The 16,085-nt window shown below is 38.9% G+C and overlaps 1 protein-coding gene across 4 annotated transcripts in view; it reads right to left on the bottom strand.

Annotated features, from left to right (window-relative positions):
* The window catches only part of GRIA3 (glutamate ionotropic receptor AMPA type subunit 3), a 261,839-nt gene that overhangs the window by 83,867 nt on the left and 161,887 nt on the right, over window positions 1–16,085 (bottom strand). For all 4 annotated transcript variants that reach the window (XR_006728014.2, XM_010963932.3, XM_010963931.3 and 1 more), the window contains 2 exons: window positions 5,273–5,434; window positions 1,067–1,234 (listed from right to left, as the gene is read on the bottom strand). Coding sequence is in view for 3 of the 4 variants with exons in the window: in XM_010963932.3 (XP_010962234.2) it covers window positions 1,067–1,234; window positions 5,273–5,434 (330 nt within the window). In the remaining variant the exon portion in view is untranslated. The remainder of the gene's footprint in view (window positions 1–1,066; window positions 1,235–5,272; window positions 5,435–16,085) is intronic.

The raw sequence follows: 16,085 nt of genomic DNA, 5'->3' as shown, positions 1-16,085 counted from the left end.
TATCTCTTTCTTGGAGAGAGACACAGGGGCTACTAACCCCTTTTGATTGAATGCTTCCAACTTGGCAAATTTAAGACAGCAGTAAGAGAGCCAACTACACAAAATGAGGTACGTTCTGAGGCCATTACAAGTTCTTCGTTTCTGGGTTGTGCACAGAATTACCTTACCATGGCCTATCTCTTTGTTGATTTGGATGTTCCAAACATCAGGACAATTAAATAAGTAGAAATAAGAGAGTCTTGTACTATGGAAGGCTCATTTTAATGCATGCAGGCGCATGTAGCATAAAACAAAATATTCAGGAAAGAGCTCTTGCTTGGAAAGCTGCAATGAATGGGTGATGCTGCTCCTAGTGTAAATAATGGAATCTGTTCAAAAGATGCTGCTCGCAGCCTTAAATGATCTCCCACCCAGTAAGTACTAAAAACAAGTGACCTATTTGACTGTCTAGCCATTGATTCCTTGTACTTTTCTTTAGGCTTTTTCTCTAGTGCATTGGGGAAAAGCTTCTTAAGTAGGCCTAGAAATGTACCAGGTTCCTGCATTTCACCATGTAGAATAGTATAAATGTTGTTTTCGACAACAGAAGTACTATCACACTGTCTCAGTTGCACAGTCCATCCAGGCTAATAATTTGCCAGCGAGCCAGAGGATGCTCTTGTCCTTGGTAATGTCTACCATGAAGTTCAGTGCTTCCTACAGAATATCCGAGTCCCCCTAAGTAACATCATACTTCTGGAAAGTCTGAAGTTTTGGAAGACATTTGCGTGTTCAATCCATAACTTTTGAGGGCACTGAGCTTGGTTTACTACCCACATTGTAGTATAGAACTAAATATTCATTTGCCCTAAATTTACCATTTACCAAACTTCAAGGAAGAACTTTCTAATTTTAGATTTCTAGATTTTTGATGAAGAAATATCCATGCCAGTCTTTCTGTACACTTTGAAAATTCTATAGATTCTGATCCTATTCCTTTTAGTATGCCTTTTCTCAAGACTGAGGTCTTACTTTTTTTGTGTCTTCATAAGTCACCTCCACCCCAATAATCCATTGTGGTCATTACCATTTTTAGAGCTCTCTCGATATCAATTCCTTGACTCCAGGGCACAGCAGGGTTTGCTAAGCAATCTCCAGCACTGCCTCTCCGGGACACATCCACTCGCTGCCTCCTCAGATAGCGGAAAGCTTCGGCTATGACCAGTATTGCATCGTGTGTCAATGCAGACGTATACTGAAATGGATGTAAGGAAAACAAGATATTATGACAAACGATGCCCTCAAAACTTGCCTTGTTCCTTATAATTTTCATTCATCTTCAACTCTTGCTCTACGAAGTCACCTTCTTAATTGTTTGAATCTGGAGATTTCTCTGCACAAGGCTGACTTTGATCCATTCTAGAATGATGCATCTTACCTCATGGCTGCACATGTTAAGATTATTAAGATCAAATGGCTCAGGGGAATCTCTCTTGCTCTAAATACTGTGTTTCATATTGAGTGAGTGACTACTAAAAGGCTGGGTCCTTTATAGAGAAAGAAAGAAATGTGAAGTTAAAGGATAGCATATGTAGATTGGAGAGGAAACGGCATATCCTAAAGCAAGACTGGGTTATTGCTGTTTATAATAGAAAATTCAGATTTGGTGTTTACTTAGGGGAAAATGGAAATAGCTAAGTTAGACAGCTTGAAATTAATTTTGAGGGAGACATTAATCATTCCTGTCTGGGCCACGTTTCTGGTGAACTAGGACCTCTGGCCAGCAATAAATCAGTTTTTGTTTCCTGGGGGGAGCAAAATCCAAACCTGGTTTTCCATTGTAGAAAATTACAATTGTTTCTGAGCTTTAAATCTGGTAACATTGACAATTCACATGCAGTACTTCATGATACTACCCTTCTCTGGCAAGAACATTGACTTTCTATTCCTTGGATGTACTGTACTGATATGCTTTACTAAGGCTGAGGCTAGCCACTTACTACAAGGGATTTGATCGTCTGCAGTTGGACATGGTGGATACTTTTCATTAAATGAATCAACAAAGTATAGTTAAAATAAGCTGGCCTCTGTTTTGCAGGGGTGACAGATACTGGTATAGAATTCTGTTGATTTAAAAAAAAATGAAGCAAAATGCCCTAGGGGGAGTTTTCTCTCTATACAGTATGTCCCAATACAATTGTGATTGAATACATTGTCAGTTTTACAACTATCAGTTTACTTTTCTGACTTTTCTCATGTTATTTTTCTTTCAGGGCCAAGTCATCAAGTATGACTGTAACAGGGGGCATATGTTCTTTCATGGGAAAAAAAACTTTGTGTCCCCCCATCCTAGCACTACATAAAGCCAACGTGGTGGTGATTTTTCCCCAGCTGACTGCATAAATTGTCAGCAATCTTAATGTAGTCCCTTCTAAGCCATGCCAAAAGAGCTATTTAATTTTCTACTTTTTCAGCTTCTACTTACCAGTATGTAAACATATAAAAAAAAAGCCCCAGAAGGAAATGTTCATAAAATATAGAATAAATTAAGCATCAGGATTTAAATTGCTAGACAATTTTATTTCCTAATCAAAATATTGTACATCATTTTTTAAAGTGGGCTTTTTGTCTGATTGATATAGAGCAAGGTTCCATAATGACTAGTACTAAGCCAAAGTAATCTGAAAGTTGTAACCATCTATTTAAATATTCCATTTTCTTAAGTTATTTGAAGGGTTTGGCTTATAAGCCTGAACAGTTATTTTCAGTAAGTTCTGAGACCGTTAAGTTGTACATAATGGGTTACCAATGAATAATCCAGAACTGAGATTGTCATCCCTCTCTTTTGTACAGCCTCTGTAACGTCTGAGCAGGTATAAACTACTCTGTAGTAACTTTTGGATACTTTTACTCTTGTCCATTTTTTGTGCCTAACATAATTCCTGACACATTGTAGATACCCCATAAAATATTGATTTCTCCTGTTACCTGCTAAATCTAAGGATGGCAAAGCAGTGAATAGGCAGTGGTATGAAAAAATGAATTTGTATAAGCTCCTCTAAGTGGGCAGATTTAGTCCATAAAAAAGATTTAAATCATTAGGGAAATGCAAATCAAAACCACAGTGAGATATTACCTCACATCTGTTAGGATGACTATTATCAAAAAGACAAATATCAAGTGTTGGTGAGGATGTAGAGAAAAGGGAGCCCTCGTGCACTGTTGGTAGGAATGTAAATTGGTACAGCTGCCGGAGAAACAGTATGGAGGTTCCTTAAAAAATTAAAAATGGAACTACCCTATGATCCAGCAATTCCACTTCTGGGTATTTATCTGAAGGAAATGAAGTCACTATCTCAAAGAGATATCTGCACCCTCACGTTCACTGCAGCATTATTTACAGTAGCCAACAGATGGAACAAGTCTAAGTGTCCATCAAATGATGAACAGATAAAGAAAATGTGATACCTATAGTCACATGTCAATTATATTTCAATTATATATATATACATATACAGATATGTACATAATGGAATATTACTCAGCCATAAAAAGAAAAGAAATCCTACCATTTGTGACACACAGATGGACCAAGAGGGCATTATGCTAAGTGAAATAAGTTAAACAGAAAAAGACAAATACTGTATGACCTCACTTATATGTGGAATCTAAAAAAAATAAGTGAACTCATAGAAACAATGAATAGACTGGTAGTTGCCAGAGGTGGGGGCTGAGAAATATGGAAAATAAATAAAAGTGGTCAAAAGTTATAAACGTCCAATTATAAGGTAGATGAGTCCTGGGAAAGTAATGTATATCATGGTGATTATAGTTAACGATACTGCATTGTATTTTTGAAAGTTGCAAAGAGAGTAGATCTTAAAAGTTCTCATCAAAAGAAAAAAAAACTTGTAGCTATGGTGCTGATGATAGATGTTAACTGAACTTATCGTGGTGATCATTTCACAATATATACATACATCAAATCATTATGTTGGATACTTAAAAATTAATATAATGTCATATGTCAATTCCATCTTAAAAAAAATAAAATGATCATCCTAAAAAAAAAAAGATTTGACTACAAAGCATTTGTCATAGGAATTGTGACCATATGTACGGAAAGATATGAGGACATATGGAAACCTGGCATGTATAATGTAATCTCTACAGCTACAGAGGGCTGCTTAGCTAGTGAGTGGCTTAAATCGATAAAAAAAAAAATGTTCAATTCACAACTTTTCTAGAACATACCAATTGCATAAAGTAAGGTCCAACTTGTATTATGTTGATGTGACCCATTCAGGGTAGACCTGCATAGGTGATTCACAATGTGTCTCTTCTCTGGTCTTCCTTATTCTATTCTTGTCAGGGAGGAAGGGTGTGAAGATGGGTAGCTTGAAACCCTGAGAAAGGAAATGTGCCCTCCCCTCTCCCTGTGTAGGGAAGGGCCTTGAGCCTTGACTCTACTTTGACCCCTCATCTTTGTCACAGGGATCCCACAGCCATGGTGCACACATACTCTCACTGTATCAGGAAGGAAGAATTTAAAGTTTGTTTCATATTTGAATCAATGCACTAAGGGAATAGGTTACTTGAAAAAATACATTGGAAGGATCCTTTGTGTAACATAAGTAACTTTCCCCTAATTTATCTAATTCCTGATTTTTAAATAATAGAATTTCTAGCCATAGGGGAACACATATGAAATATGTGCACTTTAAGCATGACTTTCTGCTTTTAATATTCTTATCTTGATTTCATGAAAATGAGCAACTTAGGTAATCTAATTAAAGATACTTTTGCAGGCAGGAAAACATTTCCATTCAATATATGTATAGGCAACACACACTCTTTATTAGAGCCTAATTCACTTGGGTGTACTGAGGTTCACGAAACTTATTAACACAAAGCAATCACATAAATAATGCAAAATCTAATTTTCTGTTTTGGACTATCAATCTTCCTTACCTATTCCCACTGCCCCCACCCTTTGCCCAACTCAGGTTCTTATAAAAGTATAAATTGTGAGCGTATTACAAATGAAATTCATTAAAAAATTAAGTTAACATTCCCAAACACTAGGTTTTAAAAGACTTCCTTCTCAACAGCTTCTTTATTTGGGAGTTTAGTTTTCAAATGCAACAGCATCACCTGTGGTTGTGTTTTCAGCATCCTTGAAACACTTATGAAGGATGACCACTTGATCACCAGATGGCTGTAAATATATAAAGGCCATACTGAGATGCTTTGAAAAGCTGGCCTAAGGTTTCTATATGCCATGGAACATTACCTTTAGTGGTGCATTCTTGGCTTCAGGGAATTCCCTTTCGTCCAGCCTCACCCAGCGCTGGATGAACTGCTGAACCATAGGGTTTTCGTTGTTGACAATCTGGAATCCTGTAATGTTGGCTCCCCCATGCATGACTCTTTCTAGCAAAATATCAGTAAAACCCTAGAAAGAGATTGAAAGAGAATCATGATTGTGGGAGTTCGTGTGTTCTTACTCACTGTATGTATTGGTTAGAGTGTTGGGGAGGAAATGAGAGTACCCTCCCCAGGATCATTCCTTAGCAATCAGGAAAACCTTGCACACATTCTCATATGTCAGTTATATATCAATAAAAAACAAAACCACAACAAACAACCCTGATATGGACTAATTCTTAGGGCACTCTGGCTCCAAAACTGCAGGCATGATGGAGAAAATATACACTCTTCCATTTCAGTGCCTGTGCCTTTATTTAGTGCAGCTGCCACAAGGACAGAGGCACCAACTTCAAGCAAGTGTTTTTGTTTCATTTACCTATATTTTTAGTCTTTCTTCATTAAATGAAAATACAATGATTAACATAAGTGGGAAATGTTGAAAAAGTTGACCTCAGCTAGAGATATAAAAACTTTTCTTCAGCTTGACATTCCAAACACAACAGATTGCTTCAGATTCTAATGATGAGTACTTTCAACATTCGTAATTTACAGAAATGCCAAAGAGCGAAACTGACAGCTTGGTTGCATACGATGGTACAAACCCCAGGGTGTGTCTCACATGCGTCCATGAATGAGTTTTGACGTCTACTGAATAGCATCCACCGTTTTCTTCTTCTTCTGCTCTGGTTACCATGTGGTGTCTCTGCCACCTAAGCCTCCTGACGGAATCTTTTCAGCTTCACACCAAGTCATTTTCACCTGGCCACCACCAGTTCCACTGGGCGTTGTTATCTTCTGGGACACTTCTCCCAGGAATTCCTGCTATTTCTGCTGGATAGCTGTCTCTTGCTAGTTGGTGCTGATGCATTTGGGTTCTCAGTGGGCTGAGCCAACATTTATATTCATAAAGAAATGGGAAGACTTCTTTCTCTTTCCTTCTGATTCTCCTCCCCAACATTTAAATATAAAAATTTTCAAATATACAGAAAAGTTGAAAGAATTGTACAGTGAACAACCAGTCACTATTCAGACTTTACAATTAATATTTTTCTATCCATCAATTGATTTCATTTTTGGGGTATCTTTCAAAGTAAATTGCAGGCATTAATATACTTTGCACCAAAAGACTTAAGCATGCATGTCATTAACTAGAGTTCAGTGTTTGCAGTTTCCTTCCTCCCTCCCTCCTTCTTTCCTTCCTTCTTCCTTTCAGTAAGATTTATATCCAATAAAATGCACAAAGCTTAAGTGTACCATTCAATGAGTTGATAAATGCATACACTGTATTACTCAAATCCCTACTAGCTCTCTAAATTTTTCTCTTTTTTGCATTCTAAGTTTTCATTGAAGTATAATAATCATATAGAAAAGTGCACATATCTTTAAGTAGAGCCTAATGACTTTTCATAACCTGAACACAGGAATGTAACCAATATCCAGAAGCCCCTCTCTTGTATGCTACTCTAGTCACCATCTTGACTCCTGCTTCTTTTAATTCTACATTTCTTTACATGGGCAACAAGGCACTTAGAGAAAATATTTTAGTGAAGCAGATTTTTCATTTCTTGCTCACAGCTCCATTCCTCTTCCTTTCATAAGTGGGATGTGAGTCATTGGAGGTGGGTCAGAGAACCAAATAGTGCACATCACTGAGAATCATTCCTCCTTTCCGATGACCGCAAAGTGTTTTCAAAATTAACATTAACTTGTTAGGATGAATTTTCTCCCAGAGGCCTCCTTCATGAAAGAAACTGAGACTGAGTATTTTCTCTCATTCGCTCCCCTCTGCGCTACAATCAGCAGAGAGTTTTGCTTGTGTGTAAAGCCAAGCAGAGGCTACAGCTTGAGCTTCAGCCTAAACTGTTACCCAACTCCCAACCCCCACCCCCTAAACATACATACAAATAAAGAGCCGAGGACGAAACTTTAACAAATGGCTTTAATTCATGTAGTGTACCACACCATATTTGCCAGTTGGCAAGTATTATACAAGAGCAGTGACCAACTGCCCATCTGTCTGCTGGTGGGGGTGAAAAGCGGGCCCTCTGGTGCTCTCCTGTGTCTTAAAAGCCTATGCTGGAAGGTGGAGCCCCTTCCTTGAAAGAAAGGGATTGAGAGCGCTTTTGCCACCATCTTGGTTCCAGGGTCAGTGCTATCTGTACTTCAGTAAGTATCACACTCCTGTTTACTTCAGACCCATAGCATGTAAAAATGGCAACACAGGATTAACAAAAGGGAGGGAGAGAGAGAAAGGGTCCCAGAAATCTTATGTCTGTCTTAAGGCATAAGAGCTAGCACTTCAGTCTGGTTACTCACCAAACCATTCCTTTCCAGAAACATTTTGCTTCACTGCCTTTTTCTTAGCAGGGATACTAAAGGAGGGGTCCAACTCAAATTTACCTCACCAGTGACCTCCACTTACTCCTAGGAGGCTTCACCCTGCCACACAGGTCCAACACATATTCCTACTTGGGTGTCTTCTTCTCCAATACATAATACTGTAGTTCAGAAGCATCTTCATAGGCACCTCTATGCTCAACTTTCTACCACACAGCAACCATACCACTGAGAACCTAGAAGTTTCTCAGTCAACCCATGTTTTATGACAGACATATCTGGGAATGTGTTCTGACATATCTGAGACTAGAATCAGCCTGGCTGTCCTCATGGGATGAAATGTGTCCACAGAATCACAAATCAAGTCAGGGGAAGGTCACCCCAAATGGCTCTTCTTATGGCAAGACCTCTGCAACACTAGCTCCTACCGACTGCCCTGAAGACTTATCCATTCACATGGGCAGAAAGTACTAACACAGCTCCATGGACAAAATGGAGAGAGCAGAGGTGTGGTAGAAATAAAAGGAGGTGAGAGGCATTTAGGGAGATGAAAGGAGAGATCTTGTTGCTAAAGGGTAAGAGCTGGCTGGCTCCTGGTCCTAATTCTCCCTCTGTACTATTTGTGTACATTTTGCTTGTTTGTAATCTCGAATCAGATTCTATGGCTTGATGTTGCCCTGGTGCCCAGCATTTAGATACAGCAAGTCACAGTTCTGAAGGTTGAGGTAATCAAGGCTGGATTCTCCCTAATCCCTCTGGAAAAACACTAATGCAGCAGACCTGACCAACAAATATCAAGGACATAGACGGGCAAAAGACAAAGGAGTTGAATAGGAGAGGAAGGGTTATAAAAAAGAAAGCTGTTCTGGTTAAAAGGCAGGAGTTGGTTGACTCTTGATCATCCTATTTCTGATACCTTTTAAAAAAAGAATTTTCTTTTTGTATCAAATATTGCTAAATTCCATGGTTCAAGTGGCACTGACAGTCCATAAGATTGTAAAAATTAAATCTTGATTCTCTCCATAGCCCCTTCAGAGATACTAATGCAGCAGAGCTGACGTCCAACAGGTAGGAGGGGAAAGGAGGTGAGAGAGGGAAGGATCATGGAAATCCAGAGAGAGGTTCAGTTTAAGGGTAGATTTGGTTGGATTCTGGTCTTCCTTCTCCTCCAATCCCAACATTTTAAGGCATTACAATATCCCATAATAATATTTCATGAGTTTTTATGAATATGACACCTATAACCCTAAAGGCAGGCTGAAGATCCCCCCAAACCTCTGTAAAGACACTAACGCAGCACAGGTGATGATACAGCATCCAGAAGGGAAAATGGAGTAACTGAGGATTAGGGTCAATGGTGGGAAGATGGAATTTAGGAGTGAAGGATGGAGTAAGGTGCAGGAGCCTGCTCCTGATCCTCCTTCTCCTACTATCCCATTGTTGTAAAGCATTTCACCCATTCATAACCTCTGCTTAGATCTCCTCCTGGGGCTGGTGAACCACAGTCTTCAAAGGTGGTAAAATCGAGACTGAGTCTCCTAAAACCTCTCAAAAGACATTAACACAAAAGAGATGATCACCAAACATGTGGATGGTAAAGGAGGAGAATAAAAGGGTAGAGGTCAGTGGCAGAAAGACGGAAGTGAGGAGAGAGAAGATGGCTAAGAAGGGAGATTTTGCTAGTTCCCGGTCTACCTCCTATATCTATCCCACTGTTTTTTATTTCTAGAAAAAAATTGCTAGAGTCTATTATTGTGTATCACCACAGTTGCGAAAGTTGTGAGTTGGGGCCTGAGTCGACCCACAGCATCAGTGAAATAACTAATGCAACCAAGCTGACCAGCAAACAAACAACAGTAGGAACTGATAGTGTAAAAGATGGATTCTGGCTAAAAAGTAAGAGGTATCAGGCTCCTGGTCCTCCTTCTCTGATATGTAAATGTAAGACATTACACTCTTCTAGAAAACGTTCCTAGATTTTAGTCCTTGGGCTAGGTGCTCTCCCTCAAGGTGTTCATATTGAAGCCATGTATCTGTGAAACCAATGTAAACAGAACAGGAAAAGAAAACATGCAGAGTGTATAAAAAGGGAAATAAAATGATGGTGTAGAATGATGGAAGTTAGGAGAAATGTCTTGATTCAGGGGAGAAGTTGGCTGGCTCCTGGTTCACTTTGTCTACCTGTCTGATTATTTTAAGATACCTCATTTGTCCATCCTTCTTGCTAGAATTCACTTCTTGAGTTGGCTACATAGAGACCCTGAGGCGGGAACATGTCTGTCGAGAAACTCTGAGCACACACAATGCAACAGAAATGACCTCCAACCATCTGAATGATAAAGGGGAGACTAAAAGATGAAAGACAGTTATAGAAGTTCTGGCTAAGGGGCAGGAGCTGGCAGGCTGGTCAACTGGTCCATATTCCCTTCTTATTTGAAGACACTGCACTTGTCCATACTCTTGCTACATTTCTCTTGAAGAATTGGTCACAAGAGGGCCTCAGGTTGAGAAAACAGACTGAGATCTCTCTAAAATCTCTGTAGAGACACTAGCACAACAAAAATGAATGCTAAACATCTGGGTGATAAAGGGGAAAATTAAGAGGGGGAGGTCAGCGGCAGAAAGATGAAAGGAGACAGGTGCTGATAAAAGCCAGGAGTCTCCTGAATACTGCTGTGAGCAGAAGTTGTGCGGTGACCAGACAGCAATACATGTGACTACAGATGGATTTTTTTTTTTATTATCACAAAATTCCTGTCTTTAGAAAAAGTATAAATTTGCCTACTAGTCTAAATATGTGATAAGTAAGTTTACAAGTTTTTACTGTTTAACACATACCCTTGGGTCAGAACAAAATAAAGCTCTTTAAATCTTTTTAGTTAGTTTCATTTTTGTTTCAGGATTTCAGTGCCTGACCCAGGCACTTGTTCCAATAGCAACTGCTTAAAAATGGACAGAAAACTCATAGCTTTTTACTTAATATGTGTATTTAAACATGTCTGACTTCAAAGGAAATTTCTGTCATGAAATGATAAATCATGAAATCTCTATTTCTCTATCTACCATTTCCTCGCTGAGCTACATCTGCTATTAAAATTTATATAATTTAAAATAATATATTTTGACCAAAGACAAAATGTGTTCCAGTAGATTTCTTTGATATTTTTGTGGGAAAGGATGGCTCATTTTGTTTTACAGTCACTGCTCTATCCCTTCACTGAATCATAGCAGTTCATTTGTTGCTTAAAAACCAGTTTCTTCTCCTGGCATCTCCAAATCATCCCCATCTAACCAAAGATATTAGAATTTCTTCTTTTTTTCTCTTGCTTTTTCTCCATTAAAATTTTTGAGTGTTGCGGGGGTAGTAGGTAGTCATGGTTTCTCATATAGATGGGCTCTGAGAATCAACTTTTTCAAGAGGGTAACCTTTATGATCCATATTATCTCAGCCAATGAATTTGTTACATTTTGAGACCTTAGAGTCTATAGAACAGGTTAATTTCTTGTTTTCTTTTGGGATTTTCAACTCGAATTCACTTTGAATGAGACACAAATGAGTTTCCAATTACAGACTCTCTTTTTTTCTAGAATCCCCTTTTCTAACTGCCCACCAACTAAATTAACTTCCTTATTCCCTGTGCGTCTTAAAAAGAATGTGCCCCAAGGCAAAGTTGTTATATTTCCTTAAAATCTCTTCCTCTTCCTGTAGGCCTTCTTTCAATTAGTGGCACTTTAAGCCTATTGGGTCACTGGGGATGGGGTCCAAAAACCTGTTTGTTTTTTTTTTAAATAAGCTGAACAGATGACTCTGAAGCACAAGCATGTTTGAGAACCACTGGCCTAGGTTATCATCCAAGCTTCCTAGTTGGTGCTCTGACTTCCAGTTCTTTACCTCTCCAGTTTATTCTTTGCATAACAAATTTATCTTCCTAAAATATCAGTTACAGCATACTACTCCTTTCCCTAAATCACTACAATGATTCCTTACTTTCTATAGACATATTAACAGCTAAATATCTTGACTTGACCTTCCAGGATTTCCATTATCTGTTACCTTTTGCCCCCCGGCCTTATCCATACCTTTTCCTCCAAGAGACCCCATGCTCTATCCACATCATGCCCTTTTTAACCTGGGGACCTTTGTTTTGTTTCCTTTGTCTAGAAAGGACCCTTACTTCAGCTCCAGAGGTCTACTGAAATTTAATTCTTCAAGAAGCATTTCAATTAGTAAAGTAATGATTAGGAAACAGCTATATCAAATTTGTCTCTGTATTCTCTACCACGTAGTAAGAGGGCCAATTGTGCCCCCTTTTGCCAGTTATTACATAGACTCTTGCACACTGTTGATGCTTATGGACTCTTGCCCTCCTTCTTTATCACATGCCTTCTGTGTAATAAATTTATGCATATACCACAATATCACTGCTAAATGGCTCCAAGATTCCAAATTCCCAGCAGTACTAAGTGGAATTTCTGTTGAGCCCATTTTATTATTTCATAGGGATTTTAATAACTAGAAGTGATGATCAGATACTCCAAGATTTTTGTGTGTTTATATATCAAACTTGAGTGCTACCTGCATTTCACCAATTCTCTTTGGTTGAAATTATGTTTTATTTGTTTAATTTTGTTTTTTGTTTTTCACTCACTGCCATGGTCGTCTCCTTTCCTTTGGTTGGTCCAGTAAACTGTGCAGGGGGAGAGATTAAAAGAGATGAGAGAAAGCAGAGAAAGACTGGAGGCAATCCTACTGCTCACAGATAGGGTGGGTTGAAACTCTACTTTCTCATTTTCTATGTTCTAAGTATCTGCACACTTGACTATTTGCCTCTGGGCAACAACGGCAACATTGGTTGGAAATATGAATATATTATCCGGAAATTATTCATTTGAGAGGGAGACTACTTGTTTGGATTTGTAAATTCTGCTATATTTCATCAATTTCATCAATTGTGACTGCTTCTCAATCACATCATATCTGTTTGAACTGGTGCACGGTTGCTCATATCTGAATTCAACAGTATAAAACCAACCATGACCTCTGTGCCTAATGCAGGGCCTTGTCAGCTGCCTTTGATTAATTCTCCAAGGCCACCTTTTACACAGACACTAATTACACAAGTGGCACCCAAACACTAATTGTCCCTGATTTGAGAATAGTCAGACAACTCAGTCTTCCAAAGATTCAAATGACCTTGGTATTATCCTGTCTCCCTTGATTTAGACACACAACACTGCAATTCAGTTCCCTTTTGGTAGTGTGAATAATTCAGAGTTGGAAATCAATGTATTCAAGGCTTACTTTTAGAACACTTATTTTTAAGATATTACGTGGAGATTTCCTTCATGTAAAACTATTCTTAGGGTACATTTTGTACAGAGAGGAAAACAGAGACAAGATAAGTTGGGTGACTTTCGTGGAGTTGATGGTAGATTACGGGTGAGAAATGAGAAAGGTGGCTTGCCTATAGGGAAGATAAAAGCAGTAGAACGAGGGGTGGAAGGCTGCCAAGGACGAGTGTCTTTCTCACAATTTGGATGAAGGCTGGCTCTGCCTTTAGTGCCATCTGAGTTGTTCATCGGAGTGATGCTGTGATAAGGAAATGCACAGTAATTGTGGTGACTCAAGTTATCAGATTGCTAATGAGAGACATAGTCTTTTTCTAGAAGCAGGTCTATCCTCCTGGGAGGGTGTAATGTGCAGAGTTAAAGACTACACCATATAAATTAGCGCTTGATTATGGATTGCGTGTATTGTTCACTCACTGTTTTATTCTCTAATCTAATCAACAAGCATACTTTGAAACCTTCTAAGTGCTGTCTGCTCGTACAATGGTGAACTGTATCAAACTTGGTCCCTGACCTCATGGCACTTTAGTCCAGTGGGAATTACAAATAATTACAAGTTGATCTAAGTACTATTTGGGAAAAATAGCCACTGATCTGTTTTTCATTAACACTTGCATTGAGGTATAATTTAAATACCATATGATCCATCCATTTAACATTGATTTTTTTAAAAGCCAAAATCAGATCATGTCTCTCCCCTGCTTAAAGTTCTTCAATGGCTTTCTGTTGGAAAAAGTTAAAACTTGACCTTAAATAATCTGAATCTTGTCACTCACTCTGCTGTAGCCAAAAGTGCCTTCTAACAATTCAGAGAAGATATCAAGCCCTTTTCTGCCTCAGGACCTTGGCATGTGTTGTTCCCTATGCGTATGAACTTTCCCTGATTCTTTATATAATTGGACCTTTCTCACCGTTCAGATCATTGTTTCAAAGTCACCTTTTCTGAAAGCCCTTCTCTGGCCGTGCTATGCAGAGTTTTGAGTCCCCACACTCTGCCTTCCCTTCATTCCCTGTCCCAGCACCTGTTCTATCTTCATGCCAATAATCATAAGTTGTGCAAGTTTGGTCTGTCCAATTTGTTTATATGGTTCTTAAAGAGACCACCTTCTGTCTTCCTTGCAGTGGAGTGAGCAAGGTATTGGGCATATAAGTAGTAGAGAGGATAAAGAACTTGTTATGAATATCTTTAGAGTAGCACTACCCAGAGTGTGTGTGGACTGGTGCTGGTCTGCTGTTTGTTACCAGTCCGAGATGATGCAAGGAAAGGAATTGAGTGTAAGCCTTCATAAACCTTCATAGCAATCTGATAGGATAATATGGCTGTTGAATCTAATACTAAGAGAAATTGGGCTTGTATTTGATTTATCTTGTTTTGTTTATTTCATGTTTTCTTAGTCCTTTATTTTTGTTGTGCTTTTATTATATGAACATTCAGGGAAAAAACTGGCCCTTCTTTTTTTTTTTTTATAACATTTTTTATTGATTTATAATCATTTTACAATGTTGTGTCAAATTCCAGTGTTCAGCACAATTTTTCAGTCATTCATGGACATATACACACTCATTGGCACATTTTTTTCTCTGTGAATTATCATAACATTTTGTGTATATTTCCCTGTGCTATACAGTGTAATTTCAAAATTGTAGAATAGATAAACAAGATAACAAAACTGGCCCTTCTTCACAGATAGTTTGAGCAGCACTGTTTTAGAGGATATGATGTGAGTGGCCAAGGGGAGAAAATAGAATTTTTTCAATTCATCTTGTTAGAACATTGGGTAGGAAGTGATCTTTTCTTGTTAATTTCAGATGGTTTTTTTTTTTTTTTTCACAGAGAGAGAGAGAGAGGCAGGGAGGGGGCAGAAGAAGGGATGGTTGACTATAATGGAGATTTTTTTGGACAAGGGGAACGAGAATCTTAAAGTTGGCTACTTTTAAGCTGAAAACTGCCTGTGGCTTTCTAAATGCATGGTAGGATGTTGGACCCCTGCCCAGTCCCCGCTCCTCATTCCGTTGGTACGCTGCTGTATCCTATCTCCATTTGGAGAAGAAAGTGAATCATGAGCCGCCAAAGAAGCTGTGTACCCAAGGGAGGTGACTGGGCTCCTGGCATTGGGGACCACTGGGAGTTTCTCCCTTCAAGCCCACCTCCTTTGCCTGCTAGGCCAGGCTCTAGCCCAGTGAGCTCTGTGTTTACATGCAGTCTGCTAAGGTGTCAGTGATCACAACATGTGACATTGAGCATTTGAATTTTTTATTTAGAACATTAAAAATGGGAGGGAATGAGTAGAGAACAAGAATACCTGGAACAGGAAGGGAGCAGAACGGAACAGTTGTTACTGGCAAGCAAAACAGCATGACTCATTCTCATTTAAACTTATTTTCTCTCTAAACCAAGTGGGCCCCTGTTTCAGGTACATCCTGAGATCTGGTAAGCGGCAAAGTTCACTTCTTCAAGCTTAGGTTACTCCTGGCTGCCTCTTTTGGAGTCTATTTTTTGAATAATGCTTTTGTTTTAGTAAAATTTTAGAAAAATCAGGTATAATCTAGTACCCCCATCATTATTTCCTGGCATACTAATAATATGAGTGGGGCAGATGAGGAGAGAAAGAGAGAAAAGAGAGCAAGAGAAAGAAGGGGGACAAAAGAGCAGGGAGAGAAGTGAATGTGTTTGTGTGTGTGTGTTGAGGAGGGGGAGAGCATGAATGAATGAATATGAGTGTGGCTGGGGGGAAGAGAGTGATGCAGATGTAATTGGTACCTGCTCAGATACATTTCATATTGGCCCTTTGGAGGGGTTTCAAATTTAGAGTCACAAAACTGTCCTTGTTTTTCCAAACTTTTTCTCTCTGATTACTTCACCCTCATGAATTTCTAGTTCATACATTCTTCATAGACATTTATCTCTTTGCAAATGCTCTTATGTGACTTTGGGGCTGGCCTTCTGTCTCACTGAGATGCTTGAGTAAAATGAGAAGGGCAAGGTGCTC

This window comes from Camelus bactrianus, chromosome X (assembly GCF_048773025.1).
Source record: "Camelus bactrianus isolate YW-2024 breed Bactrian camel chromosome X, ASM4877302v1, whole genome shotgun sequence".
In the NCBI taxonomy this organism is placed as follows: Eukaryota; Metazoa; Chordata; class Mammalia; order Artiodactyla; family Camelidae; genus Camelus; species Camelus bactrianus.
The sequence above is the reverse complement of the archived record's forward strand: the minus strand, read 5'-3'. Positions and strand labels throughout refer to the sequence as shown.